This window comes from Poecilia reticulata, linkage group LG20 (genome assembly GCF_000633615.1).
Source record: "Poecilia reticulata strain Guanapo linkage group LG20, Guppy_female_1.0+MT, whole genome shotgun sequence".
Classification (NCBI taxonomy): domain Eukaryota; kingdom Metazoa; phylum Chordata; class Actinopteri; order Cyprinodontiformes; family Poeciliidae; genus Poecilia; species Poecilia reticulata.
This window is the reverse complement of record NC_024350.1, coordinates 13,470,276-13,487,569: the sequence shown is the minus strand read 5'-3', so window position 1 is coordinate 13,487,569 and position 17,294 is coordinate 13,470,276. Positions and strand designations below refer to the sequence as shown.

At 39.9% G+C, this 17,294-nt stretch overlaps 2 protein-coding genes across 8 annotated transcripts in view; one reads left to right on the top strand and one right to left on the bottom strand.

Annotated features, from left to right (window-relative positions):
• The window catches only part of terf1 (telomeric repeat binding factor (NIMA-interacting) 1), a 4,670-nt gene extending 817 nt beyond the window's left edge, over window positions 1–3,853 (top strand). The window contains exons 2-9 of the mRNA XM_008396377.2: window positions 594–689; window positions 910–1,037; window positions 1,153–1,239; window positions 1,336–1,485; window positions 2,548–2,660; window positions 3,227–3,324; window positions 3,444–3,529; window positions 3,672–3,853. Coding sequence (XP_008394599.1) covers window positions 594–689; window positions 910–1,037; window positions 1,153–1,239; window positions 1,336–1,485; window positions 2,548–2,660; window positions 3,227–3,324; window positions 3,444–3,529; window positions 3,672–3,833 — 920 coding nt within the window. The 3' untranslated portion in view covers window positions 3,834–3,853. The remainder of the gene's footprint in view (window positions 1–593; window positions 690–909; window positions 1,038–1,152; window positions 1,240–1,335; window positions 1,486–2,547; window positions 2,661–3,226; window positions 3,325–3,443; window positions 3,530–3,671) is intronic.
• Window positions 3,854–3,918: 65 nt separating this feature from the next.
• The window catches only part of sbspon (somatomedin B and thrombospondin type 1 domain containing), a 17,774-nt gene continuing 4,398 nt past the window's right edge, over window positions 3,919–17,294 (bottom strand). For 2 of the 7 annotated variants that reach the window (XM_017301962.1, XM_017301964.1), the window contains exons 2-7: window positions 12,154–12,208; window positions 7,668–7,833; window positions 6,783–6,977; window positions 5,424–5,502; window positions 4,817–4,987; window positions 3,919–4,475 (exon numbers count right to left, since the gene is read on the bottom strand). In XM_017301962.1, coding sequence (XP_017157451.1) covers window positions 4,358–4,475; window positions 4,817–4,987; window positions 5,424–5,502; window positions 6,783–6,977; window positions 7,668–7,782 — 678 coding nt within the window. In that variant the 5' untranslated portion in view covers window positions 7,783–7,833; window positions 12,154–12,208 and the 3' untranslated portion in view covers window positions 3,919–4,357. The other 5 variants (XM_017301960.1, XM_017301961.1, XM_017301963.1 and 2 more) reach the window with 5 other exon arrangements.

The following is a 17,294-nucleotide window of genomic DNA, read 5'->3' as shown; positions in this document are numbered from 1 at the left end:
TATATATATATATTAAAAAAGAAAAGAAAAAAATATTTTTTTGATGTATTTTTGTTCGTTTGTTTTTGTTTTTTTTTCTTGTAGATGTAACGTCGATATAAAATTGTGCTACACTCAAACTGGCTCGGTTAGGTGCAACAATCTTCAGCAATTTGTTCCTAAAATATAGCTGTAGAAAGTAGCCGTTAGTAATTATACAAATACTTTGTTGTCAATATGTTTATATACGCAACATTTTTGTTTAAGAATTGTGTTCTTATTTAGACTCCGTCATCAATCCTATAATTGTAAATATTTCCTGTCTACCACTTTTTCTTTTCTCATTTTCAAACTGATGTGAGCCAACATCGTTTTTTAAAAAGTCCACATCCATTGAGGATGAATTTGATAGTAATATTTGCAGAATAAAAACTTATCTTGGGATTTATTTGAGGAAAGCTTTTTTTGGTTGAAAATGTTTGTGTGCTTTATTGCGTATACCCATGTAAAAGGTGTTTTTTGTGCTATAATGTTCGAAAATCTTTAAAAAAAAAAACAAGTTCTATGAGTCAGCTAACTGTAGTGTGAATGTATATGTTTTTGTTTTTTCTCAGCTCTTTTTCAGAGTAAATCTCTTAAAGCAGCAGGCCATAATGAAAAATCCTTGATATGTGCCTTTCTAGCAAGAGTAATGCACGGAAAGCAGTTGGGTGAGTTGCTCCAAACTTATGTTTAACTATTGCATTGCTGCTGTAAAGCAGAAGCACTCTGCAAATATTACGCATGAGAAATATCCTGTAGATGAAGACAGTTTCAGTTTACAAATGTTTTGTCAGATTTAAAAAGAAAATGTCAATGAGAAAACAAAGACTACGGTTTCAAAATGAAGCTTCTTTTTCTGCTCTTATGAATGTTCCCCACTTTCCCCAGATGTCCTGTTTGAAAAAGATGAACATGTAATGCCTCTGATGTCTGCTGCCGTTGTTTGGTCAAGCCTGGAAAACGCAGTGGAAGATGAAGGCTTATTCAAAGAGATCACCTGTCTCCTGTTTGTCCAGGTACTGCCTCCGTCTTTTCAAGGGTTGCTTCCTGTTAAACTCATAATATTTGAGGGCAACAATTGATTTTCTGGCTGGGTTCGGGCATAAAGGACGCCCTTTGCCTTGTTTCTAGGCTGTGGCCGTCTGCCTGGAGAAAGGCCAGAGATCTTCTGCCTCCTCTGTCCTCAAGTGGTTTGAAAAAAGACACGCATATCCTCGGGTCTGTATGTTGAGTTGCTTTTGTCACTTTCTATCCTAAAATAACTGTTGGCTTTTTTTAATTATTATTCTTATTCTTAACTTTTTTCTGAACCAGAACTTGGGAATTAAGCTCTCGACTATCGTCATAAAAACTGATACGTACCACCCGGTCCTCATGAGCTTCAGCTTCAAGCGCCTCCTGGAGACCATAAACTCCTTCTTGGACAACTATTTGAAAAAGAATCCATGTGATTTCCTCGTCAAGGTTAGATCTCATTATATGTCTTATTTGCTGCCAATTTCCCTTCTTCGTCCTTCCAGCAGCTAAATCTTCCAGTGTGAAGTACATGTGTGCACGGCAACTTTAAATGCTCAATAATTCTGATGTTTATGTGGGAAATTGGCCTGCAGAAGAAACGTATAAATCATAAACTTGTTCAAAGGATGAAAATGATCCGAGCTAGGATATTGGGGTGTCGCAACTCTGGAGCATACAGGCAGCTTTATCAAGATTTAGATTTTATTTTAATCAGTTCTAGTTCACTGGAGTGAAGGAAGCAATATTTCAGAAAAGCAGAGCATGTGCTTTATTCTAATAGCAGGGAAGTATTTTTTTTATTTATTTATTTTTCCAGCGATGCATGTGTAAAATTAATTTGAACAGACGAGGATGTGACGATGAACCTGAAAAGCATGTCGTTTTTTTTCATGGGTGGTTTTGATTTCAAAATGTAATTGGCAAACAGATCCTACACAAGAAACCCATTTCAGCTGTCGGTTTTTGTTTTGTCGTTATTTTTCTTATTTATTGTTGTTATAAGGTTTTCCCGCTATATATAAACAGTAATATTCAGGGACTGTATTTTTTCCCCTAATGTTTGTGATTCCCATCAAAAAACTTTTGTTTAATGCAGAATCATTAAAAAAACACAATTTAACTGTAGCATTTTTTTGTTTCCTGTTTAAAGAAAAATTAGTCTGCTACAAAGTGTGTAAGAAATTAACATCAAAACTTGTGGAGTAGTTCTTCACGCTAAAAATGTTTTCCTTTTTCTTTATTTAAAGTTATTCCTATATTTCAAAGATTTGACATTTTGACATTTTTTATAGTTTTTATTTCATAAATGTATTACATATTTTAGAATTTAAGTGAATAATGTCTTTGTGCTTTAGAGATTTTTACTTAGAATCTTTTTGCAATAATATTGGAGCAGATGGGAAGATTTCTAGAAAGTCACTAATGAAATACATTTGGATAGAGAATGATTTTGTCCGTAAGTGTCAATGACTGCATGCATCTTAAAGAACGTTTATGTTTCTCATTCAGACAGCTACGGGTTTTGTTCAATCTTCCCAAAACGTTATGGACTCAGAGTCTGTGGAGTTAGAAGACGGCACTGTCTCGGAAAAGCAAAGTGAAACGACGCAGAAGAACAAAAAGTATGAAAAATGAGTTCTCACATACACTTGAGCTCCAAGTTATTCCGAATTAAAACATTAGAGGGAGCTAAATTTTGGGGTAGTGGCACGGAGACCTTTCAGGCTCAGACTCATGGATGGAGTTAAAAAAAAAATACAATCGGAAAGCACAGGGAAAAATAACGTTTTTTAGCAACACAAAGCTTTTGATTGCTGTAACATCCAAAGCTCGTCAACTTACAGAAAAAAGGTATGAATCATTTCTGATGTGCCACTTTTTTGCTAAAATGATCCCCTTTGGACTTGTCATATTATCTTTTGAGAGATGTCAGTCTTCTGATTTCCTATCAGAAACAAACTTGTAGAAGTTTTTCTGCTTCTGTTACTTTTCTTGGTTGAACAGTAACTTTAAATCTGCAAGGGACATGAATCATTTTAAACTATAGTTGTTTTGATTACAATTTTTAGATAAATTTTCGTCGTTAGAACATTATGCTGTTTTCATTTTTCCACAACAAAAAGGGGGTATTTTAGTCCTTCCAACAGTCATTAAAAAATAATCTGTAAAATCTGTAACACTTCAACAGAACAAAACGCAAACTACTCTCTGCTAAACTCCCCGAGGCCTGGTCACCTGATGCCACGAAGAAGCCCTGTGTTTCTCTCCGGCGTCTCTCCAGAAGTGGTAAGACGCGTCCTACTTCTGTTTTTGTCTGACTAACAATGACGACGATTGTGTAAAATGTTTCCAGACCTGTTATGAGCTTGATTAAAGCTAAAGACTTTTTAACCTCCCACCATCAGAGGTGTGGCACCTGACGGCGAGGAAGACTTTAGAAACCTCCCCGCTGCAAAATAGTGAGAAGTGCGTGGAAAAGAAAACACGAAAGGCAAGTTGAATTGCAAAACGGATTATACGTTTCAGATTAATTTATTACAAAATTGAAATTGTTTGCTTATTTAAGTTAAATTCATTTTTAGGGAAAAAAAAAAAGAAAAGAAAAAGCGCTGAGTATGTGTTATGTTGTTTAGAAATGGACTCCCCAGCTGGACAAGTACCTTCAAGACGGGGTCAAACGTCACGGACAGGGGAACTGGTCTCGAATCTTACTGGATTATGACTTTGAGGGACGTACTGGCACCATGCTGAAAGACCGCTGGAGAGTTCTGCTAAAGACGTACAAAGTCGGCTGAAGAAAAGGCAGCCTCCAGTCTCTTGATTTAGCTGGGCTAATGGAGCAGTTTGTACATAAAATTACCCACTGATGAAAAAAAAACATTTTTTTTATTTATGCAAGAAAACTATATTTTGTTTGCGTGTTTTTGTTCCACGTTAGTGTTGCAAATTTGTAAAATTGAAAGCTATTTGGTTTTACCGCTTCTCCAATTTCAATTTATATCACAAGAGGGCGCCAGAGACAAAAATATTATCTACAGGCTGCCCTTTTATAACCTAAAATATTATTTAAATTAGTTTTACAAATGAAATTTGAATGTATATAGTTGCTTTTATTTTAAAATCATTTGATGTTTTTTGCAGACATGTTTTGAAATAATAAATACAATTTTTTTTTAAACTGTACTGATGTTTAATTTCTACCATAAGTGCATTTTGAGTTTGCAGTGATCCTTGTAAGCTTTTAAGTTATGATGCAGCTCTTAGTCTCTCAGAGGACATCCAGAGGCGTTCTGCACGCTTTATTTCAGCAGACTGGAGGTCAGGTGAAGATGAAGATATGTTGTGTTGGACAGGTGCACTGGGGAGTTTTCTGGACCTTCTTCCATGTCCCTCTGCAGTGTGGGTTCCCCACTGCCTGCCACTGAAGCGCAGCTTCTCTGAAACACAGCAACATTGCAGTAAAAGATTTGAGTCATGTTTCTTTCCATCTACTATTTCAGTCAAAAATGTATGTGAATTTATTGGCATAAATCTGAAACGGTTGTTGGCTTTTATGGCAAGTATTATTAAGTATTATCCCCTTTGTCTTTCTGCGTGACTGAATTTGTCCACCTGGATGAGCTAAAAACCTAGAGAGCGGAATGGACAATGTAAGTTTGCGTCTTACTTGACCTTTTGTGGATTAGAAAACATGCAATAAAGTCAAATCACAGTTTTTGGGTATACTCTTGAGTAGTTCAAATGCATTATTTAAGTGCCACAACTGATAACTTCCTACTTGTCCGATTCTTGGCCGTCACCCTGACAGCTACTGTTTCGCAGGGCAGGAGGTTCGCACGCTACACACACTTTGAATCCTTCAGTTATGTAGCGCATCCAGAGGGTGTGAGGCCGGTTCTCCACCGTGCAGTGTGCTGTCCGGGTCTCCATTTTAAATTCCATACAAAACCTGATTGGGGGGGTAACAGAAAAGTCATGAAAGTCACATGGAAAATAATCGCAGTATGTTGACAGAACATAAAAGAAAGCCGCGGGTTTCGTTCTTGGAAAGTGTATGTCACTTTGCCAATGTACAGTTGTGATTTCTCTACTCCCCTTTTCACTTAGAAAGCCCTCTTAGTGTGTGTGGATCATTCTGTGACATTTGTGAGGATTTAATTTCAAAGGATTGTGGGCTGTCTCTGAGCACTGCTGTATAATCATGTTTACAGGCAGCCAGGTGGGCAAACAAAGGTAACTCACTTAGATGCAACAAAGCAGGCTTAGACTTATATATTATAGGGTAACATTTTACCTGCATGAAAGCATTTCTTTTGTCGTTTTTTTTTTTTACGTCATGTGTCTTGCTTTCAGTCATGAATAGTTTGAGATAATGTGAAACTTACCCTGGGTTTAGGGGGTTTCCATAGCTGTCATGCTTGGGTCTTCCTTTACCAAATTCCAAGCTGGTGATGAATGCTGAGCCTCATAAGAGAAAACGGTTCAAGTGTTTTTAATATTTTACCCATTGATGGAAAACTATGAAGATCCTGTCAGAACTTAAGCTCAAGTTCAAGATTATTTGTATAGCACATTTCAGCAGCTAGGCAGTTCAAGGTGCTTTACATCATAAAAATACAGTCATAGAAAGCACCGTCAACAACTGAAGTACTGTTTGAAGCAACTTACAAATACATCAATCCTTAATGTTGTAACAATGGTAGGATTTTACTGATTTAATCAAATACCAATTTAGACTGACTAAATCGATTGTACAACATACAGTTGCAATGATTCTTGGGAGTATGGGTTTTAATATATTTTAGATTTTCTTCCGCAAGGTCAAAATCACACATGCTCAAACAAACAACATACAGTACACACACCTCCTCAAACGTTTGGTTAAATGTTCCTTGGAGAATTTCTGGGGTTATTGTCCTGTTTGTAACAGCCAATTTTTTTAGTAAGTTTATTTGATAGGGACAGACACACATTTACATAGACAAACTGAATAAAACAGCAGTCCCATGTTAGCATCATGGTGCAATAGCAACAGCTAATTCGCAGCCCTTGTCCCTAGATGGGCTTTTTCTAAAAATAATAACTCTAAAAATTGAAGTGAAATCATTTGAAACAACACGACATAATATATTCAGAAAAGTGTAAAAAAAAAAAATTAAAAATGAGTACAGGTCTGTTTTTGGCATAACCAGAGTTTTGTTTGATTTTTGAACATACTAAAACTGGTTACAGACTTTAAGTGAACAGGGAGTGAGTTCCAAGCTGCAGATCCTCTCACAGACAGTGCACTTYGAGCAAAAGTGGTTCTTCGAAAGGGAACYTTACAATTTCCMTCCAARGCTGCTCTGGTAGATCTKCTATTGCCCTGCAATGTCTGTATGCAATCGCTTAATGGCATTGGTGCTAGTCCATTTAAACACTTAAAAATCAGTTTTAAAACGTTATAATTTAGGAAATTTGTAAAATCCAAAATTCCAAATTTAGCCAAAATGTCCCAACTTGCTATGGGACATTACATTATAGAAAAATACTGAGGAAGATCTAGAATAGATTCAAATGTAGTTATTCCCCGAGGCCTGGTCTGTCAGTCATTCTGAAAAAGGGTGGTTCAAAGACATAAAGGAATCCAAATTTACTATCTTTCAGTCAGACGTGGATGTAAACCTCTAAGTGGAACTATATATGCATTCTAACATAAAATAGCTGCAGACATGAAAGCAGACACTGTATTATGTTTCTTATACCTGAATTGCGTCCACATTGGCTGCCTCGGTGGTCTCTATACTCCCTGCAACCAGCTCTCTCCTCCAGCCTGGGACAGGGTTCACCGCTGTTACCAGGCTGCTGCTCTACGTGACGGACACGGACTCTTACTGAAGGCTGGCATGGCTTGGCACAGCCACTCCAAAAGCTCCAAGCGCTCACTGCACAGTCTTGAGCTAMAAAAAAAAAAAAAAAAAAAAGCCCCCCATAGGACGGAATAAATATCTGCTTACAACTTTCACACCGGCTCCAATTATCATCTCGATTCAAAAGAAATATAATTATTGGACTGTGTTGCAATGTATGGAGACTTGATTGCAATTTGTAGAACTAGTGCTTTTTTTGTCTCTGCTACAAACAGGTTTAGTCTGCCCAAGTGAACACAAGTTCACTTCTTTATGCTTAATAATCAGGCTTTGATGTTGCAAGTGTGCCGATTTTGTGGCTACTGGGCTGTAACACATATTAAGTACGCTCAGCTTGTTTGCCTGGAACTGTAATTGCTGCAACTGATTGACAAGAATCACATTCTTCAAATATTTGCCCTAATGCCATTGTGTTGGCCAGTCCACTGAAATGAGGCTTGGCACAAAGCTGGCTGAGGTATTTGGTAGACACAAGATAAATGAGAAAAATTAGATAGTATTCAGAATGAGTCAGCTCTGCCACAAGAGCTGCATCAGTAACAATTGGATAAGGCCAACAACTCCTTTCTGACTTTTTTGCCCCTTGTCTGACAGCTTCTGAAGATAATTTATCTTCTGATTATCTCGTAGGGGTGCTGTAAAGTTCAGTTGTAAATGAATCCAACAAACTCGTCTGTGATTCATTTACTCCAAGACTGGTCCCCTCCCTTCATCACTCACCTGGACACTCTGTGAAATAGTCAAAGCAGCAGTCCTTGGTTTTGACGCAGTCCTCGTCGCAGAAGCATTTTGCAAATGCCCGGTCCATCCTCCAGTCTGTGGTAGAACAGCCCATGTTTCTGCCCCGGCAACACTTCCCTGTACAACCACCGGTCACCAGATGCTTCTGTCCAAGACAACACAACGCTGTCACCCAGTAAACGACCTCCACAAAGGAAACCATCACGAATCGAGCGAGTCGAGAGCCGAAAGTCCAGTTTTTAAGTAATACTCCAACCTCTTGGTTGGCTCCTGGTATAGAAGGGTGTTTTCCTTAAAACATGTCTAATCCAGCTTTTCTTCCTGTATGCAACTGACAAGACTGAGCTCCACCACAGGATCCCTTGTAGTCTGGAGTTCCTGCTTTTCTCTCTGCTGTGTCGAGGCTTTGGGCTCTGCAAAATTCAGCCTACAGTTCAAAGCATCCCAAAGCTCCCACCACAGCCACACTTTCATTCCTCATGCTGCATTTGCTTTAGCTTCTTCTCAGAGCTGGTGTCTCCCTCCAGGTTCGACAGCTGAGTACCTCCCTCAACAATCAGGGGAGGGGTGACCTGCTGGGTTTGTGTGCTTTCCCTCCTGCCTCTGTTCTTTCTTTTACCTTTTTTTTTTTACCTGCCATATTTTTTATCAATACGTATGTCTCATCCCTTCCCTTCAGAAGAGCTGTAATCCAGATATCATTCTGCCAGCGGTGCCACCTCCTGATCTCTGAGTCCCACAAGAAAGGCAGGAATGTGAGCATTTGGCAAGTTTCCAAATAATTGTGCTACAGGGTCCTCAGGGGACACTCAAGTCACTCTTTAGTTCTTACCTTTCTGCCTTTTTTGCCTCACTCCCTTTCAGGGTTGTGACAAAAGCAGATGAAGCAGAATTTAGTTTGTTTCTGTCTGATTTCTTGTTTGTTACAGGGTTTAGTAAAGCTGTACTTTTTAATAAAAGGGTTATTAAAACCTAATCTGCCTTCATCTTAAGCCCAGTGACTTTGCATAGCTTCTTTGTATTTCCAGCAAAGCATCAATATAAGCTTGTTCCAAGATTTCTAAGACATTTTGCTAAACAGCGTTGTCAAATATCTTTATCTTTTATCATGTGCCCATATTTATTGCAAGTATTGGGATAGATAGTTAAACTGAAACAGACTACAGATCACCTTTGTCCTGAAGTTACCATCTTATTTTTTCTCTTTGTAAACTTCATGATCATCTGACCATTTTGGGCTAAAGGTCCAATGCTCCACACTATTAAGTTTAAGGTGGCAATCTGCCTACCGGGCATTCTTGAGGATCTTCTGCTAGGTATTCATGGGTATTCTGGGTACAAAAACAGAAACGTGGCCCCATATAATTATATGACTACTTCCATATTTGATTGCCAGTATGACGTCTTTTCTTGAGAAGCTAAGTTCGTTTTACATACTTGTACTTCAGTTTGCAGAACTGGCTTTGGATCCGTCATATTTTGAAAGAAATTTGTGCCTTTGTTTTCTTTTTGGTCAGCCATATTTTTTGTTTCCTAGTCTCTTATGTTTGAACGATGAACTGAGGAAAAGGAGGCCAAGATTGTTTAGGATGTTGCTCGGGTTCTTCAAGTCCTCCTGGATGAGACATCAATGTGTTCTTGGAGTAATTGTGGTAGGCGGGTCGTTCTTGGCTAATGGGTCTCACTTTGGTTCTCTAGAGTTACAAACATTAGAATACCTTTGTAACCTTTCCGTCTGACGGATGAGATCTTCGAGCCAGTGTCACGGTATCAGACAAGTTATTTTCAAGCAATTTATTAATTCCCTGGGGCTGGAAATAGTCAGTCCTTAGATGGCAGCTCTTAAAAAAGTGTTTGCTCATAGTCAATCACTTTGCAAGGGGTTGATAAATAGGTTTGTTTTGCTTTCACAAATAAAATCATTAGAAAACTACTAATTTCTCTTAGGGTTATCTTTTTCAGACAGTAAAACAGTGCTCAACTTTGCAAGGAACTAATATTAACTATAATCTGGATGCTGTGAATTAACAGTGAAAGGTTTCATCTTCATTATAATCGGCAACACACAGCATCTGAACTAGTGAACAATCAATGTTAAGAATCCCATGCATCTTATTTGGACACTGTGAAACACAGGTACCTGGCTTTAATGTAAAATCCTGTTACACACACACACACATGCACACAGCTTTGTTCAGTCATAGTGCTGTTGCTTATTTGATCTCTCCATTGATCTGAGAGAGAAAGCTGCAGAAGTTTACTGTGCCTTCAGGACGGTGGAAGAGAAACATCAAAGCATGTGTTTTACATCTGACAGACTCCCAAGCCTGGACCTTCTTGCCCCTGGAGTGCATTTGTCAGAGATGATCAGCCTAACCATTATAACACACGCCTGCTTGACAGCTTCTTTGTGCGTTTCAGTGGGGAGGACTGTATTAATGAGTCTCAAAATGTTAAACTGTAATGTAAAAAGAAGCACACATCTGAGTAAAAAAAAAGACAAGACAAAGAAAGAGATGTATCGGGTTTTAGTCGGGAATGGATTTGCTCTCACTTATTGGGCAGCATATTCCAGAAAAGACCGGGGCGAACCTTTGCTTCATCACACCTACGTGGGGAATGCAAACTGTAACTCTTAGGTTGCTGTGGTTTCAAAACACTTGTTGAGAAACTAGAGGTCATATTTTCCTTCTTGACCTGTGTTGTAAAGTTATACTGATGAACTTTAACTTCATCAGTATAGCTGATGAAGTTGCTATACTTCATCAGCAACTTTATGAAGTGTAGCAACTTCTAAGTTGTGCAGGAATTAATTCTGACATTTGCAAAGTTGGCTCACTCAATTGCCAAACGCTTAGCCATGCTGTATCACAATAACACAATTGCGTGTCTGAATTTCTGGCAGCCAAAATAAACATGTGCTTCCACTCTACCTACATCAGCGAACCTGAAAGTGACATCATGTTCAGGTTCGACACCAATGGACTGGTGGTGGAGCTACAATGTACAACGGCGCTTTTAGCTCCCCTACACTACCTTCTGCTGCCACATGTTCAGGTTAATATGCTTCAAGATTGTTACATCTTCCTCAAGAAGCATGTGGACCTCACACTGTGTACCCCAGCTGGTTCGAGTGCTCTACGCAACAGCTATGGGTACACCATTGAGTATGTGGATGGTGGATATCACCTGTCAATCATCTTCACACCAGTTTCCCTGACTGACCCAGACACAGATCTGTCGAAGAAGTCCCTTTTTCAAATATGCGCATGAGAGATGTTGGATAGCATTGTATTCGAATTTCAGAAGGAGCTCAAGACAATGAAGGGAAAGAATAAAAGGAGGCCAACCTTGCTGAAACAGGTATCGACAAACACCAGTCGATATCACGTTCTCAAGCAAGACCTCTTTTATATTCTCTAACTTCTTGATAAGGCTATATCCAATGTTGGTGAGAGCCACCTACTGAAGCCGGGACTTGATGATGTTTGGCCAGAAGAACGAGGACAGTTTGGACTCGACAGACTTTTTGGATCCTTCGGGTGTCGCCAGTATGTCTGTCCACACAGCATGTAAAGTATCGGCCCGGGACCCAGGCATCCACCTGCTCTTCTCCAGATACGTGCTCCAGGAGTTGGTAGGTCCTTGAGGATCCCTATATTCCATCTTGGGGATCCATGAGGCCACCAACTTCCAGAACGATCTGGACTATCTGCCACTGACCTTGGAGGAAATCCTCCTGGACATGCTTGGTGCTGGTAGGAAGATAAACTTTGTGCAGTTGTATGGTTGTATGTGGACTCCCCACACGTCCACATACAACTGCCATACAGGCACCCAGTGCCATACCAATGCAGGCATTGGTCACGTGCAGGATCTCTCACCCTCAATTCCAGTGGGCCCTACTTTCCAGGGCATCACAATACATTAGCCACATGGACGATTTAAAATACAAGCTGGTCCTCCACCTTGGTCTTAGAATTAAGCATGTCCGCCGGTTTGAGGGTGAGATACCATCAGAGATTAAGTCTTAGGATTTTTTCTGTGTCCAGGCACTCAACATTTTGTTCGTGGACAACCCATTGGTTGTCCCGTTTCAGGACATTGGTTTCAAACATGGCCTCATGTCGACCCTGGGAAACATACTTGACTACTTTGTCAAGGAGATCGAGTGTCTGAGAAAAACAAGGGAGTGGCGAGGTACGACGCCTGCTGGAGGGCGTTTCAGTGAGAGTTGGCATTAGAGGAGCTTTTTTATGGGCGACCTCTCTCCCTCTCAGACTTCCCGCTTAGTGTTGGCCTGGGGACCAACACTGTCAACCCAAAGAGCCTAACTCACACCAGAGGCTTTATCGGGTTGGCCCCTCACTCAGCTGCAAGTGATGGCGAAGTTCCACCCCCCCTGCATCACTGGACACAGAATGAGCCTGGTGTGGAGTGTAATGAGAGTAATTACTCCACTTGCCTGAAGGTCCTAGATTTCTTCCTGAAGAAGGTAGGCCGCTCACTTGCTGAAAAACCTGTGAAATAAAAATACAATCAAAAACATGGACTATTCACAGCTGGTTACTATGTAACATAAATCTGTTATTTTATTTGCACTGGGCAGAAATCACATCGCGTCGCGATACTTTGTTTTAATTAAACAGTCGGATTCCCCTAGTCCGCACCAGTTCTACGTCAGCTTAGAATTGGTGCGGAACACCTCTAGTTGTTGTTGTTTACAGGTTCTTAAACAACAGGGTTCAAGAACCTGTTGTCGGTTCTTAAACAGACAGGTCAGAAGACTTCCTGTTGCTTCCTGAATTTTGCAACTAGAAAGCTATTATTTATCAAACATAGATAAGTGTACATACCCTTGTGAAATGCAACAGAATCAGAGCACTGTTCCACCTCTATAAGTACATATCTTGTTTAAATAGAAATTAGGGGTTTTGTTGTGACAAATAGAAAGATGAACAGTTCACTTTTGATCAAACACCTTCAGATGTCCACTAGAAAGATGGAGATGAAGATTTAATTTTTCAGTAAGTCCAAATTACTACTAAGAATAATAACGATGATGATAATACTAATGACTTCATGAGAGAAAAAGTGCTATTTTTGCAAGTGCCTAACTAAAGAACTACATTTCACATAAAATATGTGTGGCTACCTGGAGAAATTTGTGGAGAGGAAATGTTCTTACCATTTGATAGATTCTGAGACCACCTGTGAGGCAGAGTGGGCACATATTACCAAATCAAGATATGGAATAACACTTGATAGTCATAGACACGATTATAACAATACGGGATAATTGTTCACCCCATACGGACATATTTTCGATGTTTTTTATTAAACCCTGGCTTTTTAACAGTGCTGTTTGTTTTTGAGAACTATACTTCAGCGTCTTCTTTATTTGTGTACCTGGCCGATTTTACGTGCACTTTAGTGATTTGCAAAACTTGTTATTGTAAGTGTTTGTCTTTCTGACACGCTTTTGTTTGAGAATGATGGGACCAGACGTGTCACAGGTGCATGAGTCACTCTTCACGGAGTTGTAAAGTTGGTTGTTTGACTTGGCTTGAAACATCAAAGACTTAGTGATGCAGAGAGAACACTGTTTAAAATGCATTTCACTGAACAAACACACTTACGGCATGACATTCAGGGAGTCTTGGTTGTTGCGCCCAACTTACAGCTGCGTCTATTAGGTTTTATAGCCACATAATGAACTTCCACTTCTTACAGGACATTATCAGTTATGGATGATAACATGCTTCTCCAGCATCCAAGCAGCAGAGGGGACTGATTACCTCCCAGTTGCTTCTGTCCCGACATGCTTGACCTTCGATCAGTGCCACCGTGGCGACAAGCAAGACAGTGATTTTGATAAAAGTTTCCCCCTCGCCCGAACCTGACATCGTCACTGATAATCATCAGTCACCTCCCTTGGCATACAATTCCATATGTATGTAAATCAGTGCGGGCAGGTAGATGAGGCGCAGTGTGTGGGCGTGGAGCCCAGCTGACCCCTGCCTCTCCGAGAGATAAAAAAAAAAAAAAATGCAGATAATGGTGATGACTGCATGAGATGGGGTGCATCTATCACAACTGGTTTCATAAATCTCCTGAAATGACAAAGAGCAGTTAGAAAGGTTAGGTCCCTAGAAAGTTGTGTGAACACGTATCCATTGCTGTGCCAAGAGCGGGGTGAATAAATATCAGATTGTCCTTTCCTGCTCTGAAAGGACAAATTTCATGCATATAGTCGCCAAACTTCAAAACATACTTCCAAACTTTTATGGAAAATGGAGAGGGAGGATTGCAAATATATCTTCGTAGGAGGGTAAAAAATTTTTTTTGCTTTTCTTTTTGATGAGGAAAGCACTCAGTCTTCCATCTTGTTCAGTCAGGTTTGTCCTCATAGTAATTCAAGCACTTCTCTGATCCTTTTTTTCTATTCCCCAGTCTTACACTTTCCAGCTGAGATCCATTATTTTCTTTTGAAGCAATTCCTTCATCACACTGCAAACTGTGGGTGTGAGATCCAATAAAAGCCCTGCTATTTTATTATTGTCACCTGTTGCTTTTTGGTAACCAGATTTTTTTTTTTTACTTTATTGACTTATTTGTTAATTTAAATAATTTTAAGAGTGTGAGGAAGCTCAATGGGACCCATGGCAGTATCTTGTTGCAACAAGAGATGGCTAGTTTGCAGTTTCAGTGGCCTTTAGCATTGAAAACTAAAAAGGTCCCTTTCCTGACTGGCTTATGAGTCTGAGATCTGAAATAATCTCGTGTTTGACAAAAAGCTACCTTGAAAAGATATAAAACATTTTCATGAATAAATTCATCTTATAATAATCACAGGGACTGAATGCAAATGCATCTCTATCATCATATTTATACATTCTAAACTTTTAATTATATTTGTTTATGCTACCTGAAATTATGGAGTTGATATCTTGAATTTCTTCTTGTTTCCTGGCAACTGCTCAGAGGCTTCACTAGCTGTACCTACCAGGGTTTGTTGGGCTTAGCGACAACAAAAGAAATCCATCAAGATAATTAGGTGGCACCTACTAAGGTTCTAGGAGGGGGATTTCGCAAATTCACATCACTATGGGAGTCTGGGGACCTCACAGATTTATAACAATCCATCCCACGTTATTCAATCAACACATCTTTCATGTCTTTTTTTTTTTTTTTTTTAATAGCAGATTCACTGATCTCTGTCTCAAGACCCATGCTGACACTTTTCCTCTCATACTGACCCAAGCATATTTAGGGCATGTTTGATTTAAAGCGCCAGCAAAGCTAAAATTTGGCACTCGGGCAACATTCTTTGATCCTTGCTGTGAGAGTCTGCTGGAATAATATCAGCTGGTAAAACAGTAACAAAATGGTCTTTTTTTAACCAGAACACCAGTAGGTTGAACTGGCTGGACAGTGGACCCATAAAGGATGGTTTATCCATCCATTTCTTACACCCTTGTCCCTTGTGGGGTCAGGAGGGTTGCTGGTGCCTATCTCCAGCTAACGTTCCGGGCGAGAGACGGGGTCACCCTGGACAGATCGCCAGTCTGTTGCAGGGCAACACAGAGACACACAGAGACAAACAACCATGCACATACACACTCACACCTAGGGGCAATTTAGAGAGGCCAATTAACCTGACAGTCATGTTTTTGGACTGTGGGAGGAAACCGGAGTACCCAGAGAAAACCCACACATGCACAGGGAGAACATGCAAACTCCATGCAGAAAGACCCCAGGCCGGGAATTGAACCCAGAACCTTCTTGCTGCAAGGCAACAGCTCTACCAACTGCGCCAATGTGCAGCCCTAGGATGATTTAATATTACAGTAATTTCTGAATATTGATCGGCTTTTCTCACATTACTGCCTTAAAGATGATTTATATGAAAAGGTTTCTTAGGGCAGTCAAAGACTTCTATGGAACTACAGTGAAACGATAAACCACTTGTGGGCTGGCCCCAGAACAGTTCCTCTTAAAGCCCTCATTGTCGGCTGTTTGTTCCAGGTCATTTTGTTTCACTACCCTTAAAAGGGACGGTAAAAATCCCTGCGAGAGCAGGGAATCCCGGCCTCTGTTTGAGCCTGAATGCAACCCGTTCACTTAGCATTAATCAGGGAGGGGGGGAGGCGGCAGCTCTGTGTTTCTAGGTCACTATGTGTCTCTGAAATGCACACCTCACTACCCAGAGGGAGGGAAAGAGGAAGGGATGCAAGCAGAGCCTGACGTCTGACGTCGCATTTGTAGTTGAGGAGCTTCAGGACACACTCCCTGAAATTAAGCTCAGCTGATGGTTAAATTTCTGAAAGGCACAGTGATCAGAGAGACATACATTTAAGTATCTCTCTTTGGGAACAATCTTCTTTTCTGGTTTCCTAAGTAGACACCCATGTTGATTTATTTATTTTTTTTTACAAAGAGAGAGAGAGGGACCGTCTTTAGCTCTCACTTCTGACTGCTGAGGGTTAAAAAGAAATCAATACCATCTTCGAATCCTGACAACCACATTAAATAATATCTAACAGACAGAAACTTTTGCCTTTCAAATTACAGCAATGTGGCCCTTCTGGTTGTGTTTCTGCCTTTCAGAGCTGTACCAGTAAGACAGCACTAAAGCGAGCTCTAGAAACAGCAGCACATTCACAACATCTTCTCAGATGTTCATTTATTACTATTACTATCCAAAAGTTAAGTTGTGAATATTGCACCACTTAAATAAAAGTACATAAAATCATTTGAAGGCAGCTTTAAATTAGATGCTTGTGGGATGGTAGACATTAATAATATAGAATTAGAATTGGGTCATAATTAAATGTTGAGATATTATTGTACTTTAATTGCAATACTCCAATCCTCGCATATAAATTCAAAAATCCGTGCACGCTGGCAGCAGCTCAGTGAAGTCAGTTTCTCTGCGTGTGAATTCTACATCATTACCATTGCAGAAGTTGCAGAGCAAGAGGAAGGACTGTCTCCTAACAAGTGATTGCATTTTGGATTTCTCTAAACAAAAAAGATTAAAAATGAGTCAGCACAATAAGGCATCGCTTTCTCATTCAGTAAATAAGAAAATAAGTTCAGCTGGACAAACCTTAGCTACTCAGGCTCAGAAGTTCTATAACATCTTGAAAAATGTTCGCATGTTGTCGGTTAACAGACAAACTCAAACTAAAGAAAATGAGAAGATTCAAATTAGGAATATAGAGCTGCCTACACTTGATAAAGACGAGCTGTTTCTGAAGAAAGATGAGGAATTAAAAAAATAGTCCAACAAAATCAGAACTTTAATGGAGGGTAACGCCACACTGCAGAAGGAGAAGACCGCTCTGGAGCATAAAAGCAACATCTTGGAGCAGATAAACAATGCCCTGGAGCAGGAAAACACTGCCCTCGAGCAGGAAAACACTGCCCTAAAGGTAAAAAGCATAACCCTGGAGCAGAAAGCCACTGTCTTGGAGAATTTAAACACCGCCCCGGGTCAGAAAAACACCACCTTGGAGCTGGACAACACCGCCCTAGAGAAAAGACCAATCTGGAGCAGAAAATCACAGTTTTGGAGCAGATAAACACTGCCCTGGAGCAGGA